The sequence below is a fragment of the Pocillopora damicornis genome, chromosome 14 (genome assembly GCF_964200805.1).
Source record: "Pocillopora damicornis chromosome 14, jaPocDami1.2, whole genome shotgun sequence".
Taxonomy (NCBI): domain Eukaryota; kingdom Metazoa; phylum Cnidaria; class Anthozoa; order Scleractinia; family Pocilloporidae; genus Pocillopora; species Pocillopora damicornis.
The window spans coordinates 16,222,261-16,237,825 of NC_142683.1; the positions used below are offsets into that span (position 1 = coordinate 16,222,261).

Below are 15,565 nucleotides of genomic sequence, written 5' to 3' on the forward strand. Positions count from 1 at the left end.
TTCGACACTCAATCGAAAATTGCGCCAAATGGGATAAGAGGCCGTCACTCTCACCAATCTATACACCCTCTGTTGTACTGCTCTATCATCCATGTTATCACTGCAAAGGTGCTTGGTTAGAGAGAATATTTTTATCATCAATGAAAAGTTTCTGCCAAAAGAAACTCGTCATTTTGAATCTGAAAGTGGTTGTACCAAAGTCACGCAGAAGATCATTTATCATTTCAAAATACTCCGAGTGTTGTGCTCCCATAGACCGATGTACCTTATGAACTTGAACAGTAAGTTCCAAAATGGTGGCGAGCAAGTTCATCAGAGAGATGGCAAATAACACCAGCACGGAAAGCTTTGACAACACAAAGATATAATTGGGATGTTGACGCTTCAGAAAATTCAACTGTGTATAATTCAAGTAGCCAACAAATATAGTTCTTAGAATATAGTTAAAAGCCAAACCCATCAATATCATCCAGGAATTGATGGATTTGGCGGATATAGCGAGCTTGACGTATCTGGTCAAGGATACAAACAAAAGAATAATCAGAGTCCAATAGGAGGGAAGGAATTTCAGCTGATGTAGGATGGCTTTGTATCCAAGAGAATCTGGAACTTTCTGCAGTGCCAAGATGATGATGACTGTGAAAACAGAGAGTGTAGCAAGCCATGTTATCACCAGTTCTTCGGAATATGGAAACACTGCGCCTTTCTCACAAAAATAGACAGTGGAATTGTCTTTGAAACAATTTACACTGCGAATCATGTACACACATGGGCCACCAACATTCCATAGTAACAGCAAGGCAAAGCCTACAGCCCACAGTTTGATGGATCTTTTGTTTTGCCTGTCTTCGTTTGGAATAGGCAGGTAATAGCTTGAGCGGTGCAGGAGTGATGCATGCTCGTCTATGTCCACACGGGTTGTCATCATAAAATCTTCCATAAATATTCGTTCAATCACTTCGTTGTTTAAACACAATACACTGATCTCTCCTTAAAAACTGTTGATCCTTTGATCAATACTAAGGGATAAAAAAGAATCAAAGCAGAACTTTTTAGATGTACGTCGTTAGTTTCGCTTCATAGTAAATGGAAATGTTGTTTTGATAGGCGCGTAATATATTCAACACACAATTATTAAGAAGCACTTAACAACAACGATTCAATGTTGTGTAGTTTAGGAATTTTTCATAACAGTAAGCTGTGACGACTACAACACCATCGTACTGAATGAAAAAGTTATGAAGTAAGAGGACTCTGAACTTTGAGAGAGCAAAGGTGCTGAAAGTTTATTGAGTAAGAGTTCTCTGTGTTAAACTGAGAAAAAAATAAAAAAGATCAGCTAATGCGATTTCCTACCTGGTCCGGTAAATAGAGCAGTCATAGCTGGGCCAGTTATTTTGCTAAAAAAAAACTAATTCTAATGTCCCAAACAAATTTATCATTTTAAAGGACTAAGACAGACGAGCAGCGAAACAACAGAAGAAGCACAACGTGAGTTCTGTGCGGAAGCTAGAAATGATTTTCAATTTTTTAAACGCCGTTTCAGGGTAGACATTACAGAACTGATCACTCAAATCATATAACTGCTTTCTAAATATTTAGTCATTATTTTAGAGAGCAAAGCCAAGGTTATTTCGTCTTTATTAGGAACATTCAGCTGTCATTGCACTTACAAGTGTGTTTGAGAAAATTCAAAAGGCTTCACTAAAATTAAAAATAATTTTTTTTTCTCACCTTGATATTACTCCAATGTCGTGTGTTTAAGCGAAAATCTTCAGGTCTCTGCAGTTTTGGTGAAACTTTTGCAAGGGTCTGCTTAGGATCATGCTTATGACCACAAGTACTACGTTAGCAACGACCGAAAAATCAGCATGACCAGTAGTCGTCCGTTGTACCTTTGCGGCTGACACTAGTTATTGCCAAGATTTTTGCCACAGAACGCGTTCCTGTTTCATGAATCTAATTTCAGTAGCTGACGCAGATATTGAAAAATGAGGAAGTTAAGGGACTAAAATAGCGTCCACGTTAATCATCTGACAGCAGACTTGTAGTTCAGTGAGTTGAGCTTAAAGAAAATCAATTTTGATTTCAATGCGTTTATTCACCTTTAAGCAAATTGACGATAGTGAAACATTACATGCATAACATATGAATAACATTACATGTACTACTTAAGGATTATCTAACAGTTACCTTGTGGTTGCCTTAATTAAATAACTTTTATAGTCTTTTCGACTTATAGAGCTATTATTAGTTCTTCGGATTAGATTAAACAGTTTTGTGAAGAATCCTTTGACGGTGGTATTTATGCGTTGATAACGAAAATCTGAAAAGGAGAGGCGAACATAAATTAATTTGACGTGAGCCACAAAAAAAGTTTAATGAAGACATACATCAGTTTCCGACTCCAAAACTTCTAGAATGAATAAATTCGCCTGAATTCGTACGTTGAGGGATGTCGGAATAACTATAGAAATATAATTCTTCCGCACCAATATAATGATTCACATGTTTTCACCGGATGCCCCATGAGGACAGATCGAGCCAGCTTTAGTCTACGTTTTACATTTGCACGAAATTGTAAAGAATAAATTATGAAAATACCGCATAAATATTAGAAAATTAGTGGTTTGAAGAAAGAAGGAAAGTTCACGAAATAAATTCTTTTAATTCACAAGTATGGCGTATAACTGCACATTGTCTATACTTATAGAACTTTAATTGTGCTTAAAAATTAGCGGTTTCCCATCAATATCGCTGATAGTTAGTCCAACGACATCTGCAAATTAATAAGAGTAACAATATTTCAAAATACCTCATCACTAAATGCCATTTACCAACACTGTAGAGAAAGGTTAGATGCCTAGAGGCCCAATCGCCGATGGAGACTGTTCGGCGACAGCTTTAGGCTTGAGACATGTCAAGGGAAGAACTCAGACGCGTAATTGGTACTACAAAGACACGATTACTATACTCAGAATGAAAATTTTTAGATGAAGTGTTAACTCGCCGCTAGTATGTTCTTGTCGGGAAAAATGCTAAACAATTTTCCGAGTTTCACTCACGCACGAAACACTTAATTTAGTATTAAGGCTTTTAGTGGAGACAGAGTAGATCTGCTCTTTCTCTACAAAATGGCAACTTTTTTTACAAGCAGCAATAAGGAATTTTTCCCTTTTCCGTAAGTGTGAACAACAAGTCAAGATGTTGGTCGATATAGAGACATATGTTTTGCACAGATGATGTCTGAGTTTTTACCCATCATCTATCAGCACAGCGTATGACGACTTCTTTAAGGGAAAGCAGCTGTATTCATAAATCTATTAAGGTAGTGTCTACACATCTCCATTAAGTTTTAAAATTCAAACTGCAAATGCCATGGGTTGTTTTGCGTCCCGTAATAACAGAATCGAAGTAGTAGTCTCAGTTGCTGCGGCAACATCGACTTCGAGAATCAGAGACATTCCGCTATCACATCATGAACAAAAATGCATTTTAAGAGCGTCATAGGGAAGAAAGTGTTTAATTAAACGGTGAGTGTTTTAAATACTCGGTATCTCTGGTTTGTTGTGTTTTATTTCCTAAAGAAAGAAATGAATGTAGAGTCTCAAGTTGACAATAGCTTTTTTATGAAAATATCATACCACTATTAGGATTGGAATCGTTTAAAATGGAGAAAAAGAGGAAACAGCATGCTGATCCTAACTGGGTGTCATGCTACACGTGAAAGTTGCTCACTAACACATGTCCGATCCAGTGGTACAATTCCTTGGTTTAGTTGCATAACGATCGAAACCTCAATTTCGATGTATGATTCATTTGAACTGTCAGTAAACACTACAAATTTAATGTCCAGTCGGTGATGACCATGGTATCGATAAAACACAGCGTTAGAGTTAGACATCCCATTGAGTAAGCATTGAAAAACCTATTGTTATATAAATTGTTCAACTGAACTAGAGCAGTAAATGCAACTATGTTCGCCAGCCGAAATGCGTGCATCTTTCAAACTCAAAATAATTTTCACATCTGTGAGAAGGAGGGTTAGTCATCATATAAATAGAAATGAGTTTTCCAAGTGCAAAACATTCAAATATAACGCGTAAACTTTTGCAACTGCGACCGATGTTTATAAATTGTTAACGAGTATTGTTGCCTAAAGAATTTGCGGACTTATCATAACGTGTTTAATGTCCTTTAAAAGGTGCCACCTGTTGTTTCTCTATATCCTATTGCATAAAAAGTTAAGTTACGTCTTAACTAGAGCAGTACTTGAACAAGTCGCTAAAAACCGAGCTCCGGTTTTAAAGAGGAACCTAAAAATTGAAAACAATCAACAATTTAATAGACAGTGAAAACGTGTTCTCGGGCCTTTTCGAGCGCAAACGCAAAAGCACCAGCGCTGCTGCGTGTTTTGCCAGTTTTCTTGCCAATCGGGTTATTATCTTACGGTAAACTGACTTTAAAATGCAAATGAATGCGCACTACTTTTGTGATAGCATAGTTCTATTGAAGATGAGGATGGAGATTCGCAACAGTGTAGCTGTATCTTGTTATGGGTATTACTCAGTAACTTGATTTCTTTGTATAACTGGCAAAATGGAAGTAAAATTTATTATCTAAAGTAAACGTGAATCGAATTTCAATTATTCAGAATTAATAACGATGATCATGAATGATTTTGTTTCAGACTCTTTGAGTCCAACCCAAGAGTTGAAGACATATTTCCCGCCTTTACGGGTTTGAAACTTGAAGCCGTAATCAACTTTCGATCTCTGTATCTTCACGTCAGACGAGTCATGACTGTGATGGAAAATGCTGTGTTTTCTTTAAACGACGCAGAGGTTTTCATCGAGTATTTAATGAATTTGGGAGAAAGACATAAAGCATGGCCCGTGAGGCTGGAGCATTTCGACGTATGTATTCTATTATGCCGACCAAGGCTACTTAGGGGTACGTATTGTTGTATAGCGTTGTATTGTGATGTAAATTACAGTAGCAGGAAGTGTAGTGCAAACAAGGGGTACATATTTAACAATTGGTTCTCAAGAAGCTAGAGTTACTCGAGGCGTATTACGCATCTTTCGTGCTCTCCAAATTTGCCGCGTGCTTCATATCTCGATGAACGCACAGCTGACATATGAACCAATTGTTTTATAACATTTTCAACCCGATGGAAAATTTTTTTTCTCGCGGGATTTGTTTGCTGACGTCCTGAGCGTGCACAATAGGAATACGAAGCACGCTCGCGCAGTTGAATTTAATAAGACAAATTTATTAGCTATGTTATAATATTGCTTATGATCCATCAAATAATTTTGCTCGCGCGCGATTAGTCTAAACGCAGTAAGTGACAAAATATCCCCCGGCTAAAACTAGGTGAGGAGACGTTGTAGGAGACGTTAATTTCCCACGCACGAGATTACTGTGTGATGGATGTCCTCCCCTGGGTTGGGTTGGGTGGATCTCTAATACACGTACACGTTTAAACGAGAACTTCGGTACTCCTAGGTGTCACGTGTTTAAATATATAAGGATATAAGGATAAGGTGTATCCGAGTATATCACCTAAACGATATTCCCCAATTTGCAGACCTTGCGTCCACCACGATAAGTCTTCATCTCAAAATTAATGCAGTTCAGGGTAATTAGGTATTATTAACTGAATCGATAACGTAAATTGCCCACCGTAAAGAGTTTAAAAGCTGACGTTTCGAGCGTTTGCCCTCTGCAATCGCTCTGACGAAGGGCTCACGCTCGAAACGTCAGTTTTTAAACTCATTGCGGTGGCCAATTTACGTTATCAACTCGGTTGATAATACTAAATTACCATGTTATACTCTCCCACCGACGCAACACCACAGTTTTTTAAGAAACTTAACCCCTTCTTAACTCAATTCAGTAAGCTGTTCATTAACATTTTTCACGTGCGTTACAGAATATTTGAAGGATAAAAAACCCATAGCGTCTATTTTGCGCGAAAGTATGTACGGATATTTGTCCTTGGATATTATCTGTTCCTCGATGCTCACAGTTTCCGCACCTTGGAAAAGAAAATTCGAGAAAATGACCGCGGCAAATATTCGCACTTATTTTGGCGTCAAATTGGAGCAATTGTTTATATAGCGCTGTATGGTGATTTAAAATTCAGTAGAGGGAAGCATAGTGCTATCTAGGGGTACATATTGTTGTGAAGTGTTGTCTAGTTACTGCATTTTACGGATTTACAGTGCTACTTAGGGGTATAATGTTGTATTGTGCTGTATGATGATAAAACTTGCAGTACAGGGATGTATAGGGACGGGGAAGAGGGGCATATAGGAGTGCGTATTCGAGGAGACATGGACTTTATTAATCGACGGAAAGTATTTGCTTATAATGAATCTCTCAAGTTGTCATTGGCTATCTCTCTAAGCACTATTGTAACTTATCCTTTCTCAATTCTTGTTTGACAAAACTCTTCCTCAGAGTCTTCTCTGCGTCTACATCCGAGATGGCGGCTACCGACTCAGTAGAGTCCGGCTGTGGATTGGCCTGCCGCCATCTTGGATTCGCATTGTAGGTGGATCCTGGGCGAGAGTTTGACCCATTCCCAATCAGATGATAGAAGAAGCCTTAATTTGGACATCGAGGGACTCGTTTCCGACTAAATGCACCGATTATGTCGCCGAGACTTGGAGGGAGCTCTTCCGCCTTATAACAGCTATTATGATGAGAGGACTGAGGAGAGCAAGCACTGGCACCCTGTGGACTAGGAATCAATCGAAAGGAAAACTGAGATTTTACTAGAGATGACTTTAAGAGGACACCGTCCTAAAGTGGACATAATACAGATGATCACAACTACTATGGAGGAGTAACGAGGTATATGAGTTGTAAGAAGCCAGACGTTGCGCAAATATTGAGACGAATGAAAACTGAAGCAGACAAGGAGATAGTCGCGTCCTATGAAGCGCGCAGAAGAACAAAGTTGAGGGCGATAAAAGAGGTGCACGTAAAGATGGGAATAAAGGAAAATTGCGATGGAAAAAAAAAAAAAGGAAGGAACCAGAGGAAGGAGAAAAAAAGGGATGTGCAAATGTGAAAAGGTGTAAAAACTTGTGTGAGGAAAAAGATAACAAAAGGCGCAGATATGTAACAGTATGAACACGTCCGTCGGCGTTCAAAACCGTGTGGCAATACGGAAAACGATAGACAGTGAAAGAGATACAATCGAAGAGATGACGCGCTTTTGCTAATTGGGTGTGGGCTTGAAACATGGAATGTTAGTACACTGTTAGCTGCATACATTATCAACTTGGTGCGCGGGTCAAAACAAGTATTGAAGTCCCCATAGGATCTGCTTTCTCTACATGTTACGTGCATCCTAAGAATATGGAGACAGACAATGTACATCAACGCAGTTTTTGTATTTTATACACTGTATATTTCTCTTACACAAAGAAGTAAAAAAATGAGCACAATAGAAACTGCATTAAGTCATTTAAGGCATTAAGTAAAATACGCGCTAAACGGAGAAGCTAAAATGAACCCATTTACTCCCAAGACTGCTCATAATTTAAATTCTCCTCACGGTATTAATACACCGACAAACATGGAGTCAATAACAATGAGAGAAAATCCAAACTGGAGGATAATCTTTCACTAAAAACATAATGTTACATCGAATTCTCGGAACAAGCGGCAGCAAAGAGAAACACATTCTTATCAGTTGGGAGAATTTTTCTTCAGAACTTGGGAGTTCATGAGTTAATCAATATAAACTAAGGTAAATGAACAATTATCTTCAACTTAAAAAAAAAATAGCATCAAAACACTTCACACGAAATACACTGACATTATACAAACCATGTTTAGTTGAAACTGTCCCAGCATGTCTTTAAAATCCTAGTTACATTATATTCAACCACGCATATTATCAGACATCCTCAAATCATGCTGAGGTAAATTAAAAGCGATGAAAAGATTTGAAGAGGTCATTTTCAACAATTAGAAGTTTTATCCTGAAGCCCTGAACGTTTTCACCTACGCACTAGGTTTACATTAATTAATGAGCCTTTTCACCAAAGTAATTTCCATTGAGGACTACATGGCTTACGTTAACTGCTTCTCTCATTTATGAGCGTAAATATTGTCGTACTAGAAACAACAAATTCAATGTCACATACAATAAAAGTCACACCTATGGAAACTTTAATTATAGTGAACTCTGCATCCCTCTTTCCTAGCTTAGATTATATGGACAATTTTTAGCCTCTCTGTCGTCGTTCTTTAAAACGAACGGAGAAGTGTTTGGTAAAACGGACAAAAATCGGCCACACTCGTTTGATTGAAAACAGGGTTGTAGCCAGCTTTTTGACTAAATGTAAGCCTCTTCCCTCACAAATTTCAATTTTTATTTCAACATTTGCAAGAGTCATATTATCTTTTAGTAAAAGTCAAGCGGGCAGAAAACAATTGTAGGCCGGGCCTACGGGACTAGAGGCTGGCTACAGCCCTAAAAGTAGGTGTAATGTCTCTAACATATGGTTAGCAAATTTGATAACATCATCTCTAATGGTTACTTCTTCAAATTAAGCTTAGAATGGCTATCTTGGCACTGACAGAATTAGATTGCATTAAAATGGATTGAGTTCAAAATGGTAATCAATTTTTTTGTAAAGATGTAGGTAAATTGTAATAAAGTAATTTATGATGTAGAAAACGGTCTAAGATCAATTCACATATTCAATTCACATACATATTCAATCAAAGTTTTGGAAACAAAAATTCGCCAACTTTTGTAAACGACGAATTGTTTCTTTGCTTATCAAAAGCTTAGAGCATAAAGGTAATTAAAATCCGGTGGAAAAGCCCCTGGTTGGGTAAAAGAAATAAACTTTAAATTATTTTCCATACAACTGATTGTAATACAGGAACAGAGCTGGGTGACATGTTGGTGGAAATGGAAACCTCGTTCATAACAGAGGCCTTGTTGCATTTTGTTCTCTTCGCAAGCATGTAAATTTGTTAAGGTAACAAAAAATGACAATTCCACTGATCAAAATATAATGAAATAGACTGGTTTATTTCTTCACCATAGCAAAGTTGCACATCTCAAGTTCCATTTAACGAAAAAGTAAACTAAGACTAATGAAAAATAACACAAAATTGCCAAAATAGAGAAACATTTAAACCTTCCAAGTTCCTGCGTCATTCTTTTTGAGATGAAGGAAAAAAAGCAATTTTTCATCTATGTGATTTTACATTTCACTTGTCTCTTTCCTTTGCTATGAAGTCAAAAGTGACGTCATCTCCAATCAGCGAAAAGGGCGCCCAGTATTTGATGTCGCGGAACTTGTCTGATTCTCTGAGGCTTTTCATGGCCAGGTTCAGTGACTCGCTCGCAGGTTTACCTTCTGCAAGGTAGTGATAAAAGCTTTTCATGAACTCGATAGTAGCCTCGTCGTCAATCCCCCACAAGGACACCAGAACAGAGCGAGCACCAGCCCCCATAAAAGCGCGCGCGATACCAACCACACCTTCAGCCATGATTTCGCCCCAACCACTGTGGGAGCAACTGAGCACAACAAGTTTGGCGCGAATTTGAACATTCAACACATCTCGAATCGTTAAAATGTAATCCTCATTCTCCGTAGGCACAGTAGGTATTCGGTCTGGGTCAGGTGTAAGAGCAATTTCGCCAGTTTCCAGACATCCGTGTGCCGCAAAGTGAACTAAGGAAACGGAACTGAGTCTTTTCAACACCTCATGCTTCGTGGCCTGTCTGCCAGTGATTGGCGTGATATTCAGAATTTTTCCGATCATTTCTACTTCTTCTTTAGCACACGGAAGCTGCTCGAAGACTTTCTCTCCCTCGCTGTTAGTAACCTCGGATACCCACGGATCTCCTACAAGTAACGCACCACTGCTTTTGTGATAATCATCTGGGCAATGGGCAAGGAGTCTAAGACTTGCTAACGATGGAGCGAGTCGGATTCTGAAAGATTCACACAGGTATTTAGAATTACCATCCTTCAATGCAGCGTAAGGAGCAAGCCACAGGGGTCCATCGGGAATAATGACTAGCTCATCCCCTTGAACCAGGTCAGCCACCGGCTTCATAACGCTATCATACAAAGTGCTCAAAGCATCCAAAAATGGATTCTCGCATCGCACATTAAAGCGAGCACCAAGCACGAACGCCTCGAGGGACTGGCTAGCTTCTTTTTTCTCTGAAACAGAACCATTGAGTTTACTTTGTCTTAACTGAACTTGTTTTCCTTCGGACACAACCCAAAGATTGACGTTAGCTTTGTCCACTGCCTGAAAGACAGTGTTTGATGGAACGTTTTCATAAACTGCTAAATCTTCATCGCCTTTGTGCTGACTTGTTCCACCACAAAAACTGGATTCCATAAGGTCGGTCAGAGCTTGAGCTCGTCCTTGCTCAGCAGCAAGTAAGGCTTGATCTATATTACCTTGTTCTACGAGAACTCTACACAAATCCGTATACGCCATCTGATACTGATTTCGAAAATGAACTTTCCACTCATCTTTAGATTTTAGAAGTACTCTTAAGGAATTGTATAAGTTTATGCTAGCTTGATAATAAACAACAGCTTTAGGCAGTCTACCAAGCGACTCAAAAACACATCCTACTGAATAGTAGGCCTTGGCCTCTAAGGATTTGTCTCCTACTTCTTTAGCAATTTTAAGCATTAGCTGGTAATAATTGTTGGCCTTTATCAAATATCCCAGAGTTCGATACATATTGCCAAGATTGCCATAAGCGTTACCCTCCCCGCGCTTGTCTCCTACTTCTTTCGCTATTTTAAGATGTAAGCTGTGGTACTCTATGGCTTTTTTGAAATCACCCAGACTAAAATAAGCATTGCCAAGATTGCCATAAGCTTTACCCTTCCCATGCTTGTCTCCTATTTCTTTAGCTATTTTAAGATGTAGGCTGAGGTACTCTAGGGCTTTTTTGAAATCACCCAGAATGTCATAAGCAGTGCCAAGATTGCCATAAGCGTTACCCTCCCCACGCTTGTCTCCTACTTCTTTAGCTATTTTAAGATGTAGGTTATGGTACTCTATGGCTTTTTTGAAATCACCCAGACGGTGATAAGCATTGCCAAGATTGCCATAAGCGTTACCCTCCCCATGCTTGTCTCCTACTTCTTTAGCTATTTTAAGATGTAGGTTGTGGTACTCTAGGGCTTTTTTTAAATCACCCAGAATGTGATAAGCAGTGCCAAGATTGCCATAAGCTTTACCCTCCCCATGCTTGTCTCCTACTTCTTTAGCTATTTTAAGATGTAGGTTGTGGTACTCTATGGCTTTTTTCAAATCACCCAGAATGTCATAAGCAGTGCCAAGATTGCCATAAGCGTTACCCTCCCCACGCTTGTCTCCTACTTCTTTAGCTATTTTAAGATGTAGGTTGTGGTACTCTATGGCTTTTTTGAAATCACCCAGACTAAAATAAGCATTGCCAAGATTGCCATAAGCACCACCCTCCCCATGCTTGTCTCCTACTTCTTTAGCTATTTTAAGATGTAGGTTGTGGTACTCTATGGCTTTTTTGAAATCACCCAGACGGCCATAAGCATTGCCAAGACTGCCATAAGCGTTACCCTCCTCATGCTTGTCTCCTACTTCTTTAGCTTTTTTAAGATATAGCTTGAGGTACTCTATGGCTTCTTCTCCCCGATTATAGAGATCTATGACTTTCTTGACATCACCTGAACTTGCACTACCGTGGTCATGACTAATAGGATCTTTTTCCTCCATGGACTTATCTCCCACTTCACTGAAAGACTGAAGTCTTAATGACAACAAGATCCTGTTGTTTTTGTCAATCTTTTTTTATGTTAAGGGTTAAAAATGTGGAAAAAACAAAAAAGATTATGTTTCTTATCATATTGATATGTAATAGGCCATTTTAACATTTGCGTGCTTGGTTCCCAAGCCTCTGAACAAGAGCGATGATTAAGGGTGACCTTGTTATGATAAAAACATTGTTGCTTTTTAAATGCAAACTACTTTGTTATTATCGTTTCTAGATACCAGTCTCTATCACAACAAGGTCACCTTCAGCCTCACTCCAAATATCAAAGGCTTGGCAACTAAGTAAACAACTATAAAATGGCCAATTAGGAGGGCCTTGCATGAAAGGTAGATGATTTATCAACATTCAGTCTTAAAGTCAGTTATGAAGTAAATCTACACTTCAAAAAATGTTTTTTCTGTGTGCAGCCTCAAAATTTAACGCGAAATATCTACATTTAATCCCTAGTTTCCAAAAACTGAGCAGCACTTGCTCAATTTTTTAATTAATATAGCTTTAACATCAGACAAATGTTTTACAGCAGTGGAAGAAATGAGTCTACAACACAAATACATGTCTTTAAAATTTTTATTTGTCGATAGGAAAGCAGGACGAAAGTTTCCGAGTCTCTAAGTAGTGGAAAAAGGTCGAAGGCAAGAAAATCTGCATAAGATATGTAAACATTACCGAGCTTTTTGTTCAAGCTTGTTTTAGAGAGATCATCTACCCAAGTACCATGTATAAACTGGATGAATATTAGTCTTCTAACCCTTTAACTCCCGTGAGTGACCAAAAGAGAATTTCTCCTTACAATAGCAATACAATATCAATCAGATAAGTGTTGAGAGTAAAAAAATATATATCAATTTGAAAATAGTTAGTTGATGCAATACTGAATTCTCTGTACTAACATTACAAGAATTGTATGGTTGACAGTAAGGATAATTACAAATTTGGTTTGGGAAATTAAAGGGTTATTGAAACTAATGTACCAGTTGTTGGCATGGATAGTATAACTGAGTCAAATTGGCTAAAAGGAGTAATTTCACTAATAACTTCTCCTATGTTTTTAATCACACACACTTAAAGTATATGAGCTGACAAGTTCCCATCATAATTAATACCCTTTAAACATCAAATTATGGAAACTATTTCCATTATACCCACGGTTAAAAATGAAAGATTCCTTCAAAGGATACAGCTAGTCCCTTATCACACCAAGTGATTGCTTCTTCAAATCTCTTCAATTCAACACAAGCAGTGGCTCCTGTAGGCAACAACACAAAGAAGCATACTTTACTGTAGCTCAATTCTAAGAAAAGAACCTGAAACCATTGAAATCACTACAGACCAGAAGAAAAAAGAAAAAATAGATTTATTTAGCTTTACAGACAACTGAAACTTCTAAGAACACTTAAATTGGGATCAACAACTCCCACAAAAACACTAAGAGTTAGGTAAGTCCTGATCCTTCTTTTTAAAATAGCTAGATAGTGACTTAAGAGCGTGTCCACGAGAGCACCGGGCAGTCGTGCTACATGCCATCTCACCGATTTCAATGAAACTTTGCCAGTTTAAAGGGTCTACCCCTAAACTCAAAAAGACAAACTGGTTTCTGTTTTAGTTTTTTCCGGGGGGAGATAGACCACCCCCGGTTTTTCTTGGTTTTCACCAAGGAAATCGTTTCAAATAGGTAAATTGTATGAAGCTCTCACTGCGATGGTATTTAACCGATTACTTTGAGGATTTGCACACATATTCTTACATCCTTAGTTAATGGTCGCCGCGAGTATCAGTCAGTTTGATTGACGGCTTGTCAATCAACAGAGGCAAATATACGACTGTGTTTTAAGACTTTTCATTCATCCAAATATTTGACAACTTTGAGATCAAATATCTCCCGTTGCCAGAAAGCTACAACACTTATCTTAATTACCCTTTATAACCCATCATGTCATCTCTGAAATTCATCAAAAAAATCTTTGGGCACTACCGTATTTTTGTCTTGGATGCCTTTTAAAATCTGCGACTGTGACAAGTTTCTCTCCACTACACCTGTCACGCACTTCTTGCTCTAGGCGGTCACTTGACGAAATAAACCAACATTTTTTAGCTCTTTATACAAGATGATTGATCAAGAAAGGTGAAAAATGTGAAAAACTTTCGAGATTTTTTGTAGGAATGGAAAATCTCACGTTTAGAGAGATGCATGTTGATGAAAAATCAATGGGAAAATCGTTGCGTTTCTTTCTTCAGTCGTTTATTACTTTGAAGATTTGCTAAATTCAGGACATAGGGCTTTTCTACAGAACAAAACATTCACTAGCCTATACTTTGATCATCTATTATCATTATCGCACAGTTTACAATAAGGAAACTGTAACAGGAAAGGAGATTTTAAAGTCACATGTCGCCTGCTTGTTGACGCACAAGTTCCCGAGTGTAACAACTTCGGCTTTTCCTTAACGCGAATGACGGGAAACTCTGCCCCCCCTTATTTGTTAGGAAATATCAATAGCCCCATAAATTCATTAACTACGCCATGTTTCCAGAAAATAAGACTGGAAAATGTTTTTTCCACTTTCCACCATCAAGAAATTCCACGTAAAGGAATAGTATTTGTAGGGTTACTGCGTGACCTTTCATGAGAAGTAAAAATCGTTCATCTTTTTTTTTTCAAGAAGGAAATTCTAGGAGGTTCCTAAACCTTCTGTTATCTTATTTTCCTAATTTGTGACTGCAAATATCATCTGCATTTGCTATTATTTTCGCTGATTGTCATGGCCTTTCCTGCGTGCACGTGCGAGCTAGTTCATATACAGGACTCTTTCGAGTTTTTCTGGGTGGTGTCGGGCTTAGGTGTGTAGGTCTGGCTCAAAAGATATCTGCACGCTGCAACACGTTTTTTCTTCATTTGGATTTTCACTCTCTTGCTTGCATTATCACACATTTATGTTTTTTTATTCCCTCAGCGCGTTCCCTCAGATTTGGAAGTAGGCCATGAAAAGTCAATATTGACCAGAACTGAAATCCTTTTTTATCACTATTTGTTTCAGAGAACCCCCGTCATTTGTAACTTTATTTCTCAAGAAAATGTGTTTTTATTTGCTATTTATTTCCATTAGAACATGAAACTAGGTCCTGATAAGTTTTTTTGTCTCGTGACTCCCAAAAACTGTGTTTGCGACAACATCAATTGAGAAATCAAAGGCAATGACGCCTGAGAAATTCGCTTGAAGCCTTCTACCTGCAGAAGGCAACTCCATATAATTAAACGTTCTAAGACTTCTGTAAACTAGAGACATTGCGTGATGTTGAAGGGTGAAATATTTACACTAAATCTATGACCCTCAAACGGATCACGTACTCGTACATGTAACGTCCGGAAAATGTCATGCATGTATAACATCGTACGCGCACCTGGCGAATTCTATCCACTGGCTTCAATAGCAAAGAGACAACTTATTTACTACTTGTATATGAGCAAGCTTGTCTACCCTACTTGAAAAAATCCTTGATAAAGTCTACTATTGTCAGACGAAATGCGTGGAAGATAAATACAAGTTTTTACTTTCTCAGTTCGTGCAGTGATGCTCACTAGTTTGTTCCGTCAAAAACGCTTTTAATGTGAAATCACGTCGACCTCGACAGAAAAACTAAGCTCACCCTGTCATAATCAATGGTTTGATACCGTAAGTACCAATTTAGGTACATCATTGGGCTTTGATCACAATGATAAAAAAAATGTGCGTT

At 38.2% G+C, this 15,565-nt stretch overlaps 2 protein-coding genes across 2 annotated transcripts; both read right to left on the reverse strand.

Annotated features, from left to right (window-relative positions):
* LOC149034727 (uncharacterized) lies at positions 1 to 952 on the reverse strand. Its single transcript, XM_089194274.1, has one exon. The coding sequence runs from the start codon at positions 938 to 940 to the stop codon at positions 98 to 100; it is 843 nt and encodes a 280-aa protein (XP_089050400.1). The 5' UTR covers positions 941 to 952; the 3' UTR covers positions 1 to 97.
* A 6,559-nt stretch (positions 953 to 7,511) lies between these two features.
* On the reverse strand, positions 7,512 to 11,833 carry LOC149034728 (uncharacterized). Its single transcript, XM_089194369.1, has one exon. It carries the CDS (start codon positions 11,773 to 11,775, stop codon positions 9,250 to 9,252), a length of 2,526 nt encoding a protein of 841 aa, XP_089050495.1. The 5' UTR covers positions 11,776 to 11,833; the 3' UTR covers positions 7,512 to 9,249.
* Between the last annotated feature and the right edge of the window lie 3,732 nt (positions 11,834 to 15,565).